Here is a 17,694-nt window from a genome sequence, read left to right as displayed (position 1 = left end):
TCCGGGATTAGGGACCCTGAACTATCAACTTCATTAGCTTCATATAGACCCACCCCTATATAGGTATAAGTTATCAATTTTCAGCTAAGATGTAAATGGCTGCTTGCAATATCTGAATGTAATCTTAAATCAACTATACCGTTCTATGTGAACTGGGGCCATGGCTCAGTGGTGGAGCCACTGCTTTGCATGCAGAGGTTGCAGGTTTGATCCCTGGCATCTCCACTGAAAAAAGATCTAGTATTGATTGATACAAAAGTTATCCACTTGAGACTCGGGACAGCTACTGCCAATCAGAGCAGGCCAAGGGTCTGAGAGTAAGGCATCTCTTTTTTGGAAAACAAGCTTATACTAAGCCGGAACATCATATACGTAGCATTGTTTGGACAAAGAAACTTGCAAAAGTTCATTCAAGATTTATTATTGCTGGAATCTCAGTATGAGTCAAGCTGAGCTCTGTTTTCAGGATCAATTCGATCTCATGACTCTCCGAAGCCAGTTCACATAATTGCATACTCTGGTGTAAACCCCGGGGTGGTTGGATTGTGCACACGTCTCCATGCCCCAGGAGACAATCCCTTCCAACTGTCCATTGCAGACAAGGGGTCCCCCCGAGTCACCCTGCAAAAGGAGAAACAGTGTTTGCATTAATGCTGCTGGCTTTGCACTTTGTCCACCTGGCCTCTTGGGGGCAGCGTCACACTGACAAAAGTATGAAAGGCTAATCTGTTAACACTACAAATGGTCACGACTATGTAGGTCATGTAGCCCTGATCAGGATAGTTCAATCTTGTCATATCTCAGAAGCTAAGCAGGGTCAGCCTTGGTCGATATTTGGCTGTGGGGTGGGGGGGGGGGGGGCATCAAGGAATTCCAGGCTTGCTACACAAAATCAATGACAAACCACCCCTGAACATCACTTGATTTGAAAACCCCATAGGGTCGCCATAAGTCATCTGTGACGACGGTCCTTTCCACCACCATTGCGCATGTGTGAGTATAAGAAGAAGAAGAGTAGTAGTAGTTTGGATTTATATCCCCGCTTTCTCTCTTGTAGGAGACTCAAAGGGGCTGACAATCTCCTTTCCCTTCCCCCTCACAACAAACACCCTGTGAGGTGGGTGGGGCTGAGAGAGCTATGAAAAGCTGGGACTAGCCCAAGGTCACCCAGCTGCCGTGTGTGCGAGTGCACAGGCTAATCTGAATTCCCCAGATCAGCCTCCACAGCTCAGGCGGCAGAGCTGGGAATCAAACCCGGTTCCTCCAGATCAGAATGCACCTGCTCTTAACCACTACGCCACTAGGTTAAGAGAAGCAAATGCTGAAAGAAAAATGCACCAAAAAGGAAATCGGATGAGAAGTAGCGAGAGGATGATGGAGGAGAGGATAGAAATTGTAGAATGCGCAAAATTCTCATTCAAGTGCCTAAGTAGCAAAGTTCAGTCCCCAGTGTACCTGGCAGGAGTCCACTCCCCCTTGTGGTACGCCAGCGCAAAGCATGTTGTTTGTGAGAAGTCTGGGATAAGAGGCTTCACAGCGTGGCTGGTTCATGATCTGGACGTTTGCACACTGCAGGACATTTGGGAAGGATGCTGCAAAACATTACCCCCTTCCCTTTAAAAACTATTCTGTGTGATGTGGCTAGAGAAGTCAAATTTCTAGAAATTCTTGTATATGTCTATGGCTTGCCCATCTTGCCTTTGAAAGCATTTCAGTCATTCTAAAAGAAAATATTTCAAGGTTTTTTTTTTCAGATTTCCAGTTTTTCCATCAGAAAAATTGAAGAACAGCCTCAGAAAAAAAAATTTCCCTCAATGTTTCTGCCCCCCCCCCCCCTCCTCCTGGACTTTCATATACCTAGACATGGCTAGACAGCAAGGAAAAGCGGTAACTAGGGAGATAAGAAGACGAGAAAAAGAAGAGTTTGGATTTATATCCCCCCTGTCTCTCCTGCAGGAGACTCAAAGGGACTGACAATCTCCTTGCCCTTCCCCCCTCACAACAAACACCCTGTGAGGTAGGTGGGGCTGAGAGAGCTCCGAGAAGCTGTGACTAGCCCAAGGTCACCCAGCTGCCGTGTGTGCGAGTGCACAGGCTAATCTGAATTCCCCAGATAAGCCTCCACAGCTCAAGCGGCAGAGCTGGGAATCAAACCTGGTTCCTCCAGATTAGATACACGAGCTCTTAACCTCCTACGCCACTGCTGCTCCTAAATAAATAACACTATTTAATGGCAGTTGTTGAATGGTCATTGTGTTTATCTCAGATACTTTTCAAGTTTTGCCTAGAAATGTCTCTTGTGATTCATAAACCCCAAAGTCCACACTTGGCGCGCTCTCTGTCTCTCTCTGTCTCTCCCTTTCTGTCTCCCTGCCCGTATATCCATCTGTCTGTCAGTCTATCCATCTGTCATCTTATACTATCTGCTGACTGGTGAAATAGATTGTCCTAAATTAATTTGTAAAGATGCCACAAGACTCTCTTGGGTCGAATCCCCACTACCGTCTTAGCCAGGTTTCAGAACACAAACTAAGCAGGTTTGAGGGACGACCTCCCCGGTCGAATCCCCACTACCATCTTAGCCAGGTTTCAAAACACAAACGACCTCAAACCTGGTTAGTTTGTGTTCTGAAACCTGGCTAAGATGGTAGTGGGGATTCGATCGGGGAGGTCGTCCCTCAAACCTGGTTAGTTTGTGTTCTGAAACCTGGCTAAGACGGTAGTGGGGATTCGACCTTGTTGTATTAGACCTACAGCCAAGTTCCGAATTTCATATCATGCTATGATTTCTGATTGGCACGAAGGCTGCTTTGCATGGGGACGATTCTCGGTTTTGTTCTCACCGCAGAAGAATTTGCCGTGGCAACGGAGCTTCCACATGGAGTATCCTCTAATACCCCCTCTTACCGTCTTTTGCTACTATTTTTTTTCAAATAGTAGGAGCCATATTAGTATGGTGTAGTGACACCACATCAATATGTCTACTGCTAATAAACATATAATAGCTGTCAAAAAAACCCACGGGAAAAATGGCAAACACACTGGGAAATGGCATCTAGTGCGAACAGCTGCGCTCTGCAGGCACTGCCCCAAACTGAAGAAGTTTGGGTTAAAAACTCTGTGTGGGCCCAGTTTGCATTCATACCCTGGGGAGAGCTGACGGTGCCCCATCCGGATACGAGGCATCGGGTTCCAGCATCGCTGCAGCGAGATGGCAGTCTTAGGGGCCTCATATACTGGTTCATGGGGATCGGCCTGTTCAGCTTAAGCAGCATGATGTCATTGTCAAAAGTGCGCCTGTTGTACTGAGGATGTGGAATGGCAGTGATCACATTTCGGAACTGCTCTACACCCTCCCAGTTACGGAGGTTGTGTTCCCCCAGCCGGGCATTCATGCGTCTAGGAAGAAGTAAGAGAAAGAAAATAGATTGATATGTAGCAGGTGTTGGAACAAGCAATGTTCAGATATTTAAACATGGCTATCATGCCACCCCTTAACCTTCTCATCTCCATATTGAACAAACCTATACCCTGTCTCACCAAAAGATCAAAATGTGGTTCTCCGTTGTTTGGCGGAAGTGTAAAAAAACAAGTCCGATATTAAAATGGCCGCCATGGATAAAGCCACCTGTATATCTGGAATCCCTCAGGCTATCACAGTAGTTTTAACTGCATTTTGTTCAGTGACCCCTGAGGAGTCTTCCTCACTAATTGGGTGTTTTTTTAAAATTGAAACCCCCCCCCCCCCGATTTTTTCAAAATGGCAACTTCAGGTTAAAACGCCTATATCTCTGGAATCCCGTGGGCTATTACATAGGTCTTAACTGCATTCTGCTTGGGGTCACCTGGGGATTCTTCTCCACCCATCAGTTTTTCAAGACCCAAATCTTCCAATTTTGTCATTTTTCCTGGTCCCCTAAGATGGCTATCACCTCCTTTCAATGCAAAGAAGGTCCAGGAAATGGCTGAAGATTATTCAACATTGAGGTTCTATCTTTCTGTGAGACAAAGTATACCTCCCCAAGCTGCTCCTCCTAGGGCATGGAATCCAGACCTTTTACCATTTTGGTCACCCTCCTCTGGACCTGTTCCATCTTGTCAATACCCTTCTTGAACTGTAGTGCCCAGAAGTGGACATTCCAGGTGAGGTCTGACCTTATCTGCCTCCAGATTGCTACTCTTAGGGCAATATCCCTTTTCTTCTCAGAGGTTCCGCAGTCCATTCCCCCTCTCTCAGCTAGTTATGTAGTTAGGATAGCATCAACTATGTTAGTTCTTTAATAAATTGTTATCTACACTACACTAGTTAGCTTATGTACCTTTACTATGATAATTCTGCCAACAGGGGGCAGGGGGGAGCATCAGTCTTGTGAAGTTGGTTAAAATGTAATATAAAATCTGACCACAAGATGGCACTGTTTGTCTGTCATAAGAGGTATCTAGTCTGACAAGAATGAAGGAAGAGGGGAGGGAGGGAAAGAGAGAGAAGCTCCAACCACTATGCAATGCTATCCAGTTTGGCCTCTATTGATTCTTCTTTACTGAGTATACTACATATAGTCTATCTGCAGCGTTACTCAGAAAAGGACAACAATGTTTTTCTTTTCTTCTGTTCTCCATCTTACCAAAGGACCCTAACTGTTCCAATTGCTGCTGGAGACAGATCTGAATTACTGCTGGTTTTTCTATTTCAAAGACTGAACAACCATCACTTGCTTCCCTGCCCCAGCAGCCCTTGTCTGTTACTTGAAATCTCTTTGTAGGTCCAGTACTGTTTAACCAAGTCTGCCATGCGCTCCATGTTTCAGTTTCAGCCAGCAAAAACCTTCTGGTGCTAAGGCACTGTCTTTTGAACGGGGCTTCCAGTTCAGAGAAATTTGGGGGGAACTCCAAAGCTTGCTCATTACTTTGTGATATTTCAGTCTGTCATAGGACAAGGGTATTGAGTTATTGATGTTTTTAGATCCTATCTTGGCCTTTTCCCCAAGGTGTGCAAGAATGTACCCCTGTCCTGACAGCTGTAGTCAACCATTTGGGTAGAGAGGCACTCACATACCCAGGCCCTGTATCATTCTCTGTGGACATTATCTCCGTTCCTCTTTCCCCTGTGTCCCATTTGTGCAAAACTACACTTTGAAAGCCATTAGCCAGCCCCATTTCTCTGAGCCTGGCTGGGAGAAAAGCTGGGGGGGGGGGGGCGTGCAAGGGGAAGGAGGGTAGAAGGGGAGGATGGGAAAGGTTTGAAAATCATCCCAATCCCTCTGGCAGCAATCCACACTGGAACAGAGAGGTTCTCCATCTGTGGAATGGTGAAATTGACTACACAATATGTCCTTGTGTTTTATGGAATAAACTATTGAGAATAAAGTCAGAAACTAGCTGGCTGACAGGCAGGTCCCAAGCTCTACGAGTTAAGGGATACATTGTTTTTTCATCTGTTTACTCCATTTTTATCACACTTTCCTCCGAAAAGGGGAACCAAAGTGGCTGACTGCATTTCTCCACCGTCTCGTTTATCCTCATCACAAAGCAGTTTATCATCACAAGTTTATCCTCATCACAAAGCAGTTCCCTGAACCACATTCTGCTGAAGAAGGGGACTACATCCCCCCTACACGCACGCACGCACGCACGCACGCACGCACGCACGCACGCACGCACGCACGCACGCACGCACATGATTTCCTGGTTTTTAGATGCGATTAAAGACAGTGATTTGACAGTGATACTTTTTTTATATCAATATAACAAATAACAAAAATTGAAGTAACAAATCTTAAAAGGGGGAAGGGGAGAGGGGTGCACAGGAGGGTGAGGGAGCGGGAGGGGCTCATGGTGGCAGAGAAAAGATGTCTGGAGTAAAGCTGTGCTCGCTGGCAAATTACAGTCCCTTGGTGAGGGGAGAATGGAAATTGAAAACGGAACTCAGGGAAATACATGCATGCAAGAAATCTTACTACAATGGACATTTGCCCCTGCCACCCAGCAGACACTTGGTGTGCAAAGAGTCTGTGACTGCCCCTAAGTCACCCAGCAAGCTTCTTTGCCAGAGTGCAGATTTGAACCTGGGTATCCCAGATCCTAGCCTGACACCATGCTGGCTCCCATGTGGATACGAACGAAGATAATATTTCAAGGTATTCTCGATCTAGTTGTCAAACTCTAGGCAAGGGGCAAACAGAAATGTTCTACATCCCAGGTGGTGGCCAATAATTTCTCTTGAGAGTCACATCAAAGTGTACCTGTGTCTATTTTGACAGTTTTGATTATGAGATTGGCAGGGCTAGATTAAATTTTTTAAATTTTGCACACACCTGCAAGACCTGCTTGAGCAAAGGGGAACAGATATATGCTATGCATATATCTACCATATTACTTCTTAAACCCCCCCCCCCCCCCCCGCGAACTCATTGTCATGACCAGCAATTTGGGTTATAGCTCAGTCGCAGAGGACATGGAGATAGTCTCTGATTCCAGCCCTGGTGTCTCATAAAAAGGACCTCTAGACACCAAGAATTGGCTCAGATGGCACAGAGCAGCTGCCCATCAGATGTTCTGACTCAATATTCTGACTTGGTAGAAGGTAGTGTCACGACTTGGTAGGAGGTAACATTATCCCCAGTTCTAGCTCGAACTCACCCGCTATAACAGTGTGCAGCAGTCAGGACCCAGTTTGGAGCAATCAGAGTTCCTCCGCAAACGTACTGGCCGGTCACGTAAACTTGCCAAGGCTGAGAATGAGGGTTGCAGGGATAGCCTCCAATGATTCTGCCTTCGTCATCCTGGCAGCTCACTGCAAAGCATTCAGTTGTCAATACGTGCACCGAGACTGTCCAACAAGCCTTTCCCTCCACCTCCTGTGAGGGTCCTTATCATGTTCTGTGTCAAACTCGCGCCCCTCCAGATGTTATGGACTACAGTTCCCATCATCCCCTGCCAGCATGATGCTGGCAGGGGATGTTGGGAACTGTAGTCCATAACATCTGGAGGGCTGCGAGTTTGACACCTATTTGTATTCATCTCCTGTCTTCCCTCTCATGATTTCAAAAGCTGTTTTGGTCGAGCAGCTATTCTGAAGATGCTCTCGTTAAAAAGGGAGATTAAGAAAGGAGGCATTAAAAAAGACCTGCTTCTGACCACTGAAGGGGTTTTTTTTTGGCAGTTCCACATTAGGGGTATATGGAAAACAAAGAAGAACCCCCACCCCCACAACCAGGGGGTCACTTTGCACAGACACAGGCTCAGTTCAGATATCAAACAAAACCCTGGTTTATATATGGACTTTTTCCGCACACACCGTACACAATGTTTTCAGGCAGGAAATAAAATGTTGCCTCCGTGGAGTTCCGCGCTGTTTTTTTCTTCCTTTCATTTTTACTTTAATCTGTCATTTCTGAAACCCCTTTTAGAACCATCATTTTTCCTGAAATGTTTCTGAGCCTGCTTCCCTTGCAGTGCGTTCAAGCTTGAAACGTTTTAAATTTCCCGCCGAAAAGCTGGCCCATTTCTCAAGCCCCTGAGTATTTCCCCTTATTTCATTTCCTTGTTTGTGTGTCCATTTTCCTAGCCCCTGTGCTGTTGCTAATCCCCTTGCCTTATTCCCTCGGGTTCTGTTTCTGGACCCATATCAACAAAGCTACAAAGTTCCCCCAAACGAAGAAAATAAAATACCGGCTGTGAAACGTTTGGAAAAGGCGAGTGCGGACAAACATTGTGGCAAATGTTTTTTTTTAAAAAAACATTTTCTCCCTTGTGAATATTCACAGACACCTAGGTTATTTTTGTAGGTGCTCTTATGACTGAAATTTGATGGCTATGCATATAAGACATATTCTTCCTTGCAGTGGCACCAAGTCTGAAGAACTCACTGGCTGAGTTTCCAGCATCAATTTGTTTTAGCAGAAAAGGCCATGATTATGTTGTAAGAACCACAGTTCACAGTTCACAGGTGATCATTGAAACCCTTGTTAGCCTTGACACATGATGGTTTCATCACCTTTACCATGTAGTCCAGGAGGTCATCAGGGAAAAAGCCAGGATCTCTGTGTTCATACATCATGAGAAACCATAGCTAAGGCTAATTACGGTTAATAAAGAGCTTCAGATTCTGGAATGATAGCTGACTGGCCATTTGCCTGCTGACCGAGGACAACCCCCTGACCTCACCTTTGATCTGAGGAGTGGAGGGCGGGGGGAATTAGCGGAGGAGGTGAAGTAGTGATGCTCCAGAAATTTTCCCAAAGCTTGTGGTAAAGCTCATATAGATTGAAAGGATTTCTAGAGTATTATCAGGAAGTGTCACCACATTGCCTGTAACTCTACTCAAAAGTGATGTCACACCCTCCATAGTCCTCTAGGCACTTCCCCAGCCTCTATAGTCTTTCCCATAGAGTTAGGGGAAATTTATAGAATGTTATGGAGGATGTGATGTCACATTTCCTAACACTCCACCCTCACTGGATGCCATGGCAAAAATATCCTGGGATTTGCCAGCACAGGGCTGGCAGCCTATTTGAAAGACCCGTATATGTGGAGTGGCCATCTTTCAGACACTAACTACAAATTGACCTAAACCAGTGATGGCGAACCTGTGGCACGGGTACCAGAGGTGGCACTCGGAGCCCTCTCTGTGGGCACGTGCACACAGAGTTCATCTTGTGGGGGGTGGAAAATCACCCCCCCACACACACATCTAGACTGGTCTGGGCCACTGAGCACAACGTGCGCGCACCGCAGTGAGCAGGGAGGACTCGGCTGGCGGGCCTGGTGCCTGTGCTCCGGGTGGCTGCTGCCCAAGGGGGGGGGGGCACAGAGGAGGCAGAGATGCTAGAGAGGCACAGAGCAGTGCATGCGGGACTTGCTGGAGGCTAGAGCAGGCTGGCCCCTGCTCGAGTGGGTGGAGTGGAGGAAGAGGGAGCCAACCGGTTTTTTCTAAACTAAAACCTCAGTATTCAGGTTAAATTGCCGGGTTGGCACTTTGCGATAAATCAGTGGGGTTTGGGTTGCAATTTGGGCACTCGGTCTCAAAAAGGTTCGCCATCACTGACCTAAACCATGTTTTTGCACAATGATGAATTGCACCATTGCTTTTATAATGGCCGTCAAGTGAGCCGACCTTTCCAGTAGGAAGGGGCAGGCTTTGGTTTCTGTATCTGTTTGCCTTCCAGGATATTTGGAAGGCTACTGTGGGAAGCAGGATCCTGGACTAGCTGGACCACTGGTCTGATTCAGCAGAGCTCTTCCTGGGTTCTTATATTCCTTTATGTACATATGTTCTGTCAGCTTGGAGCAGACTTATGGTGATCCCAGCAAGGCAAGTGAGAAGAAGAGATGTTTCGCCATTGTCCTCCTCAACAGAAACTTCCTTGGTGATCTCCCATCCCAGCACTGACTTTACTTAGCTTCTGATATTTGACGATATTGGGCTATATCACGCCACCTCCCCCCCCGTTGCCTTTATCAATATACCCACCAGCAGATACCAAGAGGAATGCGATCACAAGCCGTTCCATGTCTACGACCGTTGACACGAAAAGCGCAGTGCCGCTGGAGACTCCTCCAGGACCTTTTCTGCGGAGGAGGAAAAATTAAAAAAAAATTGTTAGCAAATAGCATTGGAACTCAAAAGTTCTATCTACATTGGACTTCACTGGTATAAAAGTTTGCCGAAGCTAACATCCATACAGTGGGTAATTCTCAAGTCATGTTCAACACATGTACAACTAAATGTGTAATATAAACCTCCCCTTTGTCCAAGTACTGGCCCCTGGTTCCAATTGCAAAGTGAATGTGCCTGTTGCACGTTCCTGTTGCACATGCCTGTTGTACAAGGGAGTGAAGGGAGTGAGGGGTGGCATGCAAGGGAGGGGAGGGAAGGGGAGGGGAGGGGGCCGTCATCTGAACCTGGCCCACCCACCCTAGTGGAGGGAGGGGAGGGGGGAAGGGTGGCATGCAAGGGAGGGGTGGGAGGGGTGGGAGGGGGCCTGGCATCTGGGCCTGGCCCACCCACCCTAGTGGAGGGAGGGGGAGGGGAGGGTCCCATGCAAGGGAAGGGGAGGGAGTGAGGGGTGGCATGCAGTGGAGGGAAGGGGAGAGGCCCTGGCATCTGGACCTGACCCACCCACCTTAGCGGAGGGAGGGGAAGCGGAGGGAGGGGTGGCATGCAAGGGAAGGGGAGGGAGGGAGGGGTGGCATGCAAGGGAGGGAAGGGGGCCCGGCATCTGGACCTGACTCACCCACCTTAGTGGAGGGAGGGGAAGGGGAGGGAGGGGTGGCATGCAAGGGGAGGGGAGGGAGGGAGGGGTGGCACAGTAAAAACTGTGGTTTTACAAACTGATGCACATATACATGTGGGATGAATGTGCCATCACCGTAACATGGCGATCCAATTCAACAGATTCCAAACCCGTGATAATGTTTAGTTCATTCAGAAGCAAGGTGTCATTGCTGGAAGTCAAACTGAGGTGCAGCTATAAACCCACACTCCTCTTGTGCCTTACCTCAGGGTTCCCCAGCCTTTTTGACTGGGTGGGCATTTTTGGAATTCTCAGACAAGGCAATGAGTGCAACACAAAATGGCTGCCAGTGGAAACAGAGCCAACCCTAAAATGGCTGCCACAAGAAGCAGAGCCATCCACAAAATATCAGGGAGCAAAGTCAAGCATAACTCTAGTAGTGACTCTCCAGTGTTTCAGACAGAAGCTCTGCTTAACAGGATGGCTTTTAAAATGAATATATTAGAAATATTTTCTTGCACATATACATAGCGCTTACCTTCTGTTACACAGCGAAGATCCATGTGCTGTGTTTAGAAATCTGCGCTGCCAATCAGATCTCCAATGGCCAATCAGAAGCCTTGCTGGGCATAAGCCCCGCTTGGTGCTGTCCACTTTTTAAAGATACTTGGTGAACATCAGGAGGTGTTAATGGGCACCATGTTGGGGACTCCTGTCCTTTCAGCTTCGGCCTCTTACTTTAGATTCTGACTGCTTTCCTTTATCCCAGCTTGACCCCAATTGCTGGTTAGAAGTGCTCTTTGACAAGTGTCCTCTGGGAATGGTATGGCAAATGCATACCAGGTGTCGTTTGCCATGGCCATGCTTTAAAGCAGGGGTGTCCAACTCTGGTGCCCCAAATGTTCATGGACTACGATTCCCATCATTGACATTCTCCAGGCCTTTTTTTTTTTGTTCATCACTGAGTTACACCACGATGGAGGATTAGTAAGAAGCCCCTCCAGTAAACAGCCAGATGCCACAATGATGCTATTGTTAAGGTGCAGAGATACTAGAAGAGTGAGGTGCTATAAGGGTGATCAGCTGTGGTAAGTGGGGGGTGGGGTGGGGAAGGGAGGCAAATGAGAGGGGTGTGGAGTGGGGAAGGGAGACAAATGACAGGGCCACGCCGAGGTTCTTTCTCAAGCCAAAGAGCCTTGGTCATGCTGTCAGGGACTGATGGGAATCGTAGTCCCTGAACACCTGAGGCGCCAGAGTTGGACACCCCTGTTTCAAAGAGAAGAGCCCTTCCTTACTCTTGTAGAGAAAAGGTCCAAAAGCCAAAGCTGGTGCAGGTAGCTACAGGTAGCCAAAACACCAGGTCAAATCACAACATCTACTAGGCAGATTTTGTTTACAGGTGATTTACCATTGCCTTTCCCAGTTGTTTACACTTTACCTCCAGCAAACTGCGTACTCGTTTTACCAATCTTGGTCAGGCTGAGTCAACCTTTAGCTGACTATTTGAAACCGACTTCCTTTGGGATTGAACTCAGGTCGTGAGCAGAGCTTTGGCTGCAGCACTTCAGATTACCGCTGTGTCACGAGGTTCCTAAAAAGTAAAAGTGGTCCCCGATGCAAGCATCGATCATTACTGACCAATGGAGAGATGCCAAATTGCATGACCCCAAGGGCTTGGGATTCTCAGGATACCAGATCTAACAGTCCTGTACATTCATTGGGAAACTAGGATAATCTCTTTGCAAAGGGTTGAACATCAGACTTAATGAGGCTAAGGTTTAACTGGAGCCCTGAAGCAGCCTACTTTATAAGAGAGTACCTCTGAGCGTGCTCAGAGTGTTTCACCACTCAGCCCTGAGTAACCGCCACTATTCCTCTGCTCCTGCCATGCACCTGTCTCTTGGAACAGGGCAAGATTTCTAAACTGCAGGCTGTGACATCCAAACAGGCTGGAGCTCTGGCACCTGATCACAGAACAAAACCCTGAATAAGACCCCACCTTGGTCTTACCAGTCAAAAGACACCACAATCACTGGGAAATAATCCTCTCCTGGTGGGGCTTTGTGGAAGTTCCTTGCCTTGAAAGTCAAGACAGTTTTCTCCTAGCCAAATGCTTTTAACCTGCCTCAGACACAGTGGAGGCCGGCCTAGGGTGGCATGTGGCATTTATTGGCTGGGGGGACGCTTCCTGATCTGTCATTATCACCTTTCCTGTCTCCAAAATCCACACCCTTAATCCCGATTTGTTTAATGGGTGGACATATCTCAGGCCTTGGCCAAAGAGCAACTTGGCGTTGAGAATTCTAAAGACACTGGCGTTATTTGGCGCATGTTATAAGTGGCATTTATTTCTCTGCGCATCGTTGCAGGGAATCAGACTTGACTTTACGCTCGGAATAGCTCAGCCATTTTATGTCTGTAGATGGATATCTGTCTCTCTCTTTCGAGCCTATGAAGACGGAAAAGTCTTGAGACATCAGGGAACATGTTGTGATTCTGAGAATGCTGTAGTTATTATGAGCAAAGTATGGATGCTAATAAGGACCCAGTTTATTGGACTAGGCTATTAAGGAAGAATGTCTACAGATAATTTTTTGAAAGGCATTTGCTGGGAACTAGGGAGCCCTAATTGCTTACCAAGGATGGGAGAAGGAACGAACCTAGAAGTGAATCTAGGTCAACAACTTTAAAAATGCATCCAAAACATGAGTGGATTGCTTAAAGAGAAATGTCAGGTGACCAAAGGACAGCAGCGTTCCTGTCCCTTTGTGTACTACAGAAGAGAGAATTTCGATGGGGAAAACTTCCTCTATCCTGGTAGAATTTGGATGTGGAAAACTTTCCCTATCTTGCTGAGGTAGCAAGTAATGTTTGTGGAAATGAACTCTTACAAGCACCAACTAAAAAGGGGAGTAGCCCTATGCTCAGTTGCAACTCATCTCCCTAAATAAATGAATACTGCTGTCACCCAGTTTTCAAAACATTGATTCATTGTGTGTGTTTTCAGATAGTTGATTGTTCAAGAAACAAGTCAATCCGCATACATTTACATATGAGGAAAAGAACCGTTCTAACCCCACTTCTGGGAGGCTGGCATGACGCCTACCTTAGTTTCCTTTAGGCATCAGACCAAAATGTTGGTCCCCGGGGCTTTTTAATTAAGAGGAATCCAGTTTCTTTATCCATTTTATGATCAGTTGAAAATTCAAAGATTGTTTTATCGATGTTGCTTTGGACTGCTCTTCTTTTATGCTCTGGCATGGTTTTTATTGACCAGTTTTTAATAGGCTTTCCTGGATTTTATTGTCTTGACTTGTTTTAGGTATCCACCACCTCAGCCATGTTCGGAAGAAGTGGCATATAAATCTCCTTCATAAAGAAATCATGCCTTTTTTCAGAAGATGTAAACCTGTGTGTGATGAACCCAGAGGCATACAGCCTATAGGGGCATGGGGTCACCCATGTCTCTAGACTAAGGTGACCAGATGGTCACCTTTGTGAACCGGGACAAGGGGGGGTAGGCGGCTGGGTGCGCGTGCGTGCGCGCAGCCGCAGGAGCACACTGCCTTCGGGGGCTTGCCGTTTGCAAACGGCAAGCCCCAGAAGGCCGTGCTCCTGTGGCCGTGCGCGCAGAAGGCTGCCGTACTACCTTGCGCCCCAGAAGGCAGTGCGGCAGCCTCCCAAAAATCGGGACAATTTGAAGAACCCGCGGGATGCGGGACAAATTGTTTAAAGGCGGGACTGTCCCACCAAAAATGGGACGTCTGGTCAGCCTACTCTAGGCGCACACCACCGAGCCCTGCCTGGCTGCCCACCATTGCTACCAAGCCCCGCCCCTGGCCTCTGTGCAGGCTGGCTTTTGCCCCCCCAGGCACTGCTAGCTTGCACAGAGGCCGGGGGCGGGGCTCGGCCTGCACAGTGGCTGGGGGTGGGGCTCTGCAGTGGGTAGCCCTGCCCCAGTGGTGGGATCCAAAAATTTTAATAACAGGTTCCGATGGTGGTGGGATTCAAACAGTGGCGCCGCTGCACACACGCACCTCCAGTCCCTATTGGGCAGGGAGGTTGCTTTAGTAACCCCTTCTCGGCACTCAGAAAAAATTAGTAACCACTTCTAGAGAAGCGGTGAGAACTGGTTGGATCCCACCTCTGCCCTGCCCCCCGTGCCCCAACCCCAGCCTCTGTACAGACTGGCTTTCCCTCCCCCCAAGCCCTGCTGGCCTTCATGGAGGCTGTGGGGCGTGGGCGTGGTGACAGGCGGCCCCACCCTCAAGCTCCGCCCCCTCGGCCTCCGTGCAGGCCAGCTTTTGCCCTCCCCAGGCCCTGCCATCCTACATGGAGGCTGGGGTGGGGGTGGGGCTCAGCCTGCACTGAGAAGATAAGTCATTGGAAAAGACAATAATGCTAGGAAAAGTGGAAGGCAGCAGAAAAAAAAATCAAAGACCCAATATGAGATGGAACACACAAGTCAGTGTTGTATCAGTTTTCCTTAAAAGAGGAATTCCCACTTTTCTCCAGACAGGACGGAATGCCTCTTCTAAGATGGCCCTTGCAACCTGCAGTTTTATTAAAATAATTGGGAGGAGGGAATGCTGCCCATTTATTAGAGTTCCATTTTAGTCAATCAAAATGCCTTTGGGCAGTTTGTGGAGTTTGATGCTGTTAACATGGCATCCCTAAAATTAACGTATGCTTAGAAAGCCCGGTACCAATAATTTATGTTTACAATAAGTGTAAAAATAATTGACAATGCTATTCCACAATACATTAAATCTCCCAAATGCCACAGATTTCTTGGCATGTGTCCAAGTCTGCCTTGACAATTTAGCGGGGAAGGCTGGCTAAATGTCAGCAGCTCAGTGGGATAATTTAATTAGCTGCTTTTGAATAATGGTGATTGTTCCATTATGGCTTGGCAGATTTCTCTCCTTTCATCCTCTATTGTATTTGCTAAGGTTGAGAAAGAAGAGAACTACGGTAACTCAAAAGAGTCAGTACTGCTCATAATATGAAAACATGCCCGATTTTCCCCTCTGCTGGTTTAGCTGGTTTGTCCATTGGTACAAAAACCAACAAAACCTATTTAGGTTGTGGAAACCATAGCTCTGTCTACAGCTGCATTCCTTGCCAGAGGTTTGCCAGCACCAACCAACTGCCTTTCCTGTTGTCTTCAGCTGGGGGTCTTTTATCCCTCTTCCCTTGGCCACCCCTGGTTTCTGACTCCCTGTGCTTACCCCTGAGTAGACCTTACCCCAGAGGAGGCCTTTGCGCCATAGGGAGTTAGTAGTATTCAGTCTTCCTCCTGTGTCCTTTTCTATTGCTCCTGTAGACCCAAATGCATCTTCTATCCTCTCTGCAACTGCAAGAACTACCACCTTCGGGTAGAGCTTGGAGTGGGGTTCAGGTTGAGAAATACCTGCTCTTTTGGGGTGGAGGCTGAAGACGGCAGGATTTGGAGAGGGCAGAGATGGGATATAATGTCATAGAGTCCACTTTCCAAAGCAGATGTTTTCTCCTGGTGATCTGATCTCTGTTGCTGGAGAACAATTGGGAGAGATCTCCAGCTACTACCTGGAGGTTGGTTACCCTAAGCTACCTGGAGATAGGGTTGCCTACCTCCAGGTGGTGGCTGGACATCTCCAACTATTACAATTACTCTTCAGGCCACACAGCTCAGTTCATCTGGAGAAAACATCTGCTTTGGAAAGTGGACTCCATGACATTGTACTGCACTGAAGTCTCTCCCCTTCCCTTCCCACCATGTGGGGTCACATGTCCCTGGTCACGTGGGAGGGTGGAGAATTGCCCCCACATCCCTCTTTTTGGTCCCGCCCTGCCAGGCTGCTCCTTCGGCTGGGTTTTGTCCTGCGTGTCATTTCGCCCCCCTGCGCCTCTGCCCACCATTCTCAGGTTCCATCCCTAAAATATCAAAGTATTTTCTAACCTGGATCTGGGAACCCTACCTGAAGACCTCCTGAAATGACATTTCCCCTGGAGGAAATGGTTGCTTTGGAGGGTAGACTGCATGGTATTATACTGTTAAGGTCCCTCCCCTCCCCGAATCCCATCTTCCCCAGGCCCCACCCCCAATCTCCAGAAGTTTCCAAATCCAGAGCTGGGAACTCTCGCTGGGGCCTTCCTTGGGGTTCCACCCACTCTCCCCCATGAGAAGGGTGCTCTGGGATATGCCACATGGCCAGAAACAGAGAGGGAAAAGAATCTTGACAAGTTCCGTTTGCATCGCCTTCTTTCTGTGTGGGCATCGACTGTGGATAAGCCAGGATGAAATGATGTCTGCGTTCCCACACATGATGCAAAAACCACAGTGAACTAGGGTTGGTAGATGGCAAAAAAAATTGGGCCCGGTTCGGATTCGGGCCAGGCTCGGATGAATGGGCTCGGATCGGCCGAGCTCCGAGCCTAGTGAAGACAAATGATGATGACGATATTATCCATTCAGTCGTTCTCAACCCTTGGCGACTCGATATGCAAGCTCTTTCCACATTTTTCGATTAAGTACTGCTTCCTTCAGCTGGTTGATGCTCATGCCTGTATCAGCTTTTATGGTATCTAGCCATCGTGTTCTTTGGCGTCCAGGTCTTCTCCCACCACTGAAAAGTCCGAGCATCATAGATTTTTCTAGCAAATTTGATCGCATCACATGACCAAAGTATGTAAGTCTGCGCCTGGTTATTTTCCCTTCTAGTGATGTGTCTGGTTTTATGCAGCTCAACACTTCTGCGTTTGTCACCCTAGCTGTTCATAGTATGCATAGTAGCTTTCGCCAACAACACAACTCGAACACATCTATTCTTCTTCTGTCGGCTTTCTTTGTAGTCCAGCTTTCACACCCTTACATGGCTATGGGGAAGATGATGGCTTGGACTGACCTGTGCTTGGTTGGTCCCCTCATTTGAGGAACGACACACCTTCAGGCAGCTGCGCTAACCATAGTTGGCTTAATTAAACCTTGGTTCTATGCGAACTGAACCAATGTACGTGAACAGCTCTGAAGTGAGCCAACCTGCATAGTCCTTCACAGGTTCAGAAGTGTTTTTATTGCAAATGTTTTTCTCTTTTGGGCTCTCTCCTCCACTTCTTGCACCAATCTGATCAGCTGCAAAAAGAAGAAGAAGAAGAAGAAGAAGAAGAAGAAGAAGAAGAAGAAGAAGAAGAAGAGTTTGGATTTATATCCCCCCTTTCTCTCCTGCAGAAGACTCAAAGGGGCTTGCAATCTCCTTGCCCTTCCCACCTCACAACAAACACCCTGTGAGGTAGGTGGGGCTGAGAGAGCTCAGAGAAGCTGTGACTAGCCCAAGGTCACCCAGTTGGTGTGTGTGGGAGTGTACAGGCTAATCTGAATTCCCCAGATAAGCCTCCACAGCTCAACCGGCAGAGCTGGGACTCAAACCCGGTTCCTCCAGATTAGATACACGAGCTCTTAACCTCCTACGCCACTGCT

General features: G+C 47.7%; 1 protein-coding gene across 1 annotated transcript; it reads right to left on the bottom strand.

The window, feature by feature from the left end:
* Positions 1-468: 468 nt before the first annotated feature.
* LOC125435595 (trypsin-like) lies at positions 469-10,633 on the bottom strand. Its single transcript, XM_048501816.1, has 5 exons — positions 10,583-10,633; positions 6,640-6,782; positions 3,146-3,399; positions 1,456-1,592; positions 469-621 (listed from the first exon to the last, which is right to left on the bottom strand). The coding sequence occupies exons 1-5, from the start codon at positions 10,631-10,633 to the stop codon at positions 469-471; spliced, it is 738 nt and encodes a 245-aa protein (XP_048357773.1).
* Between the last annotated feature and the right edge of the window lie 7,061 nt (positions 10,634-17,694).

The sequence above is a fragment of the Sphaerodactylus townsendi genome, linkage group LG06 (assembly GCF_021028975.2).
Source record: "Sphaerodactylus townsendi isolate TG3544 linkage group LG06, MPM_Stown_v2.3, whole genome shotgun sequence".
In the NCBI taxonomy this organism is placed as follows: Eukaryota; Metazoa; Chordata; class Lepidosauria; order Squamata; family Sphaerodactylidae; genus Sphaerodactylus; species Sphaerodactylus townsendi.
The sequence above is the reverse complement of the archived record's forward strand: the minus strand, read 5'-3'. Positions and strand labels throughout refer to the sequence as shown.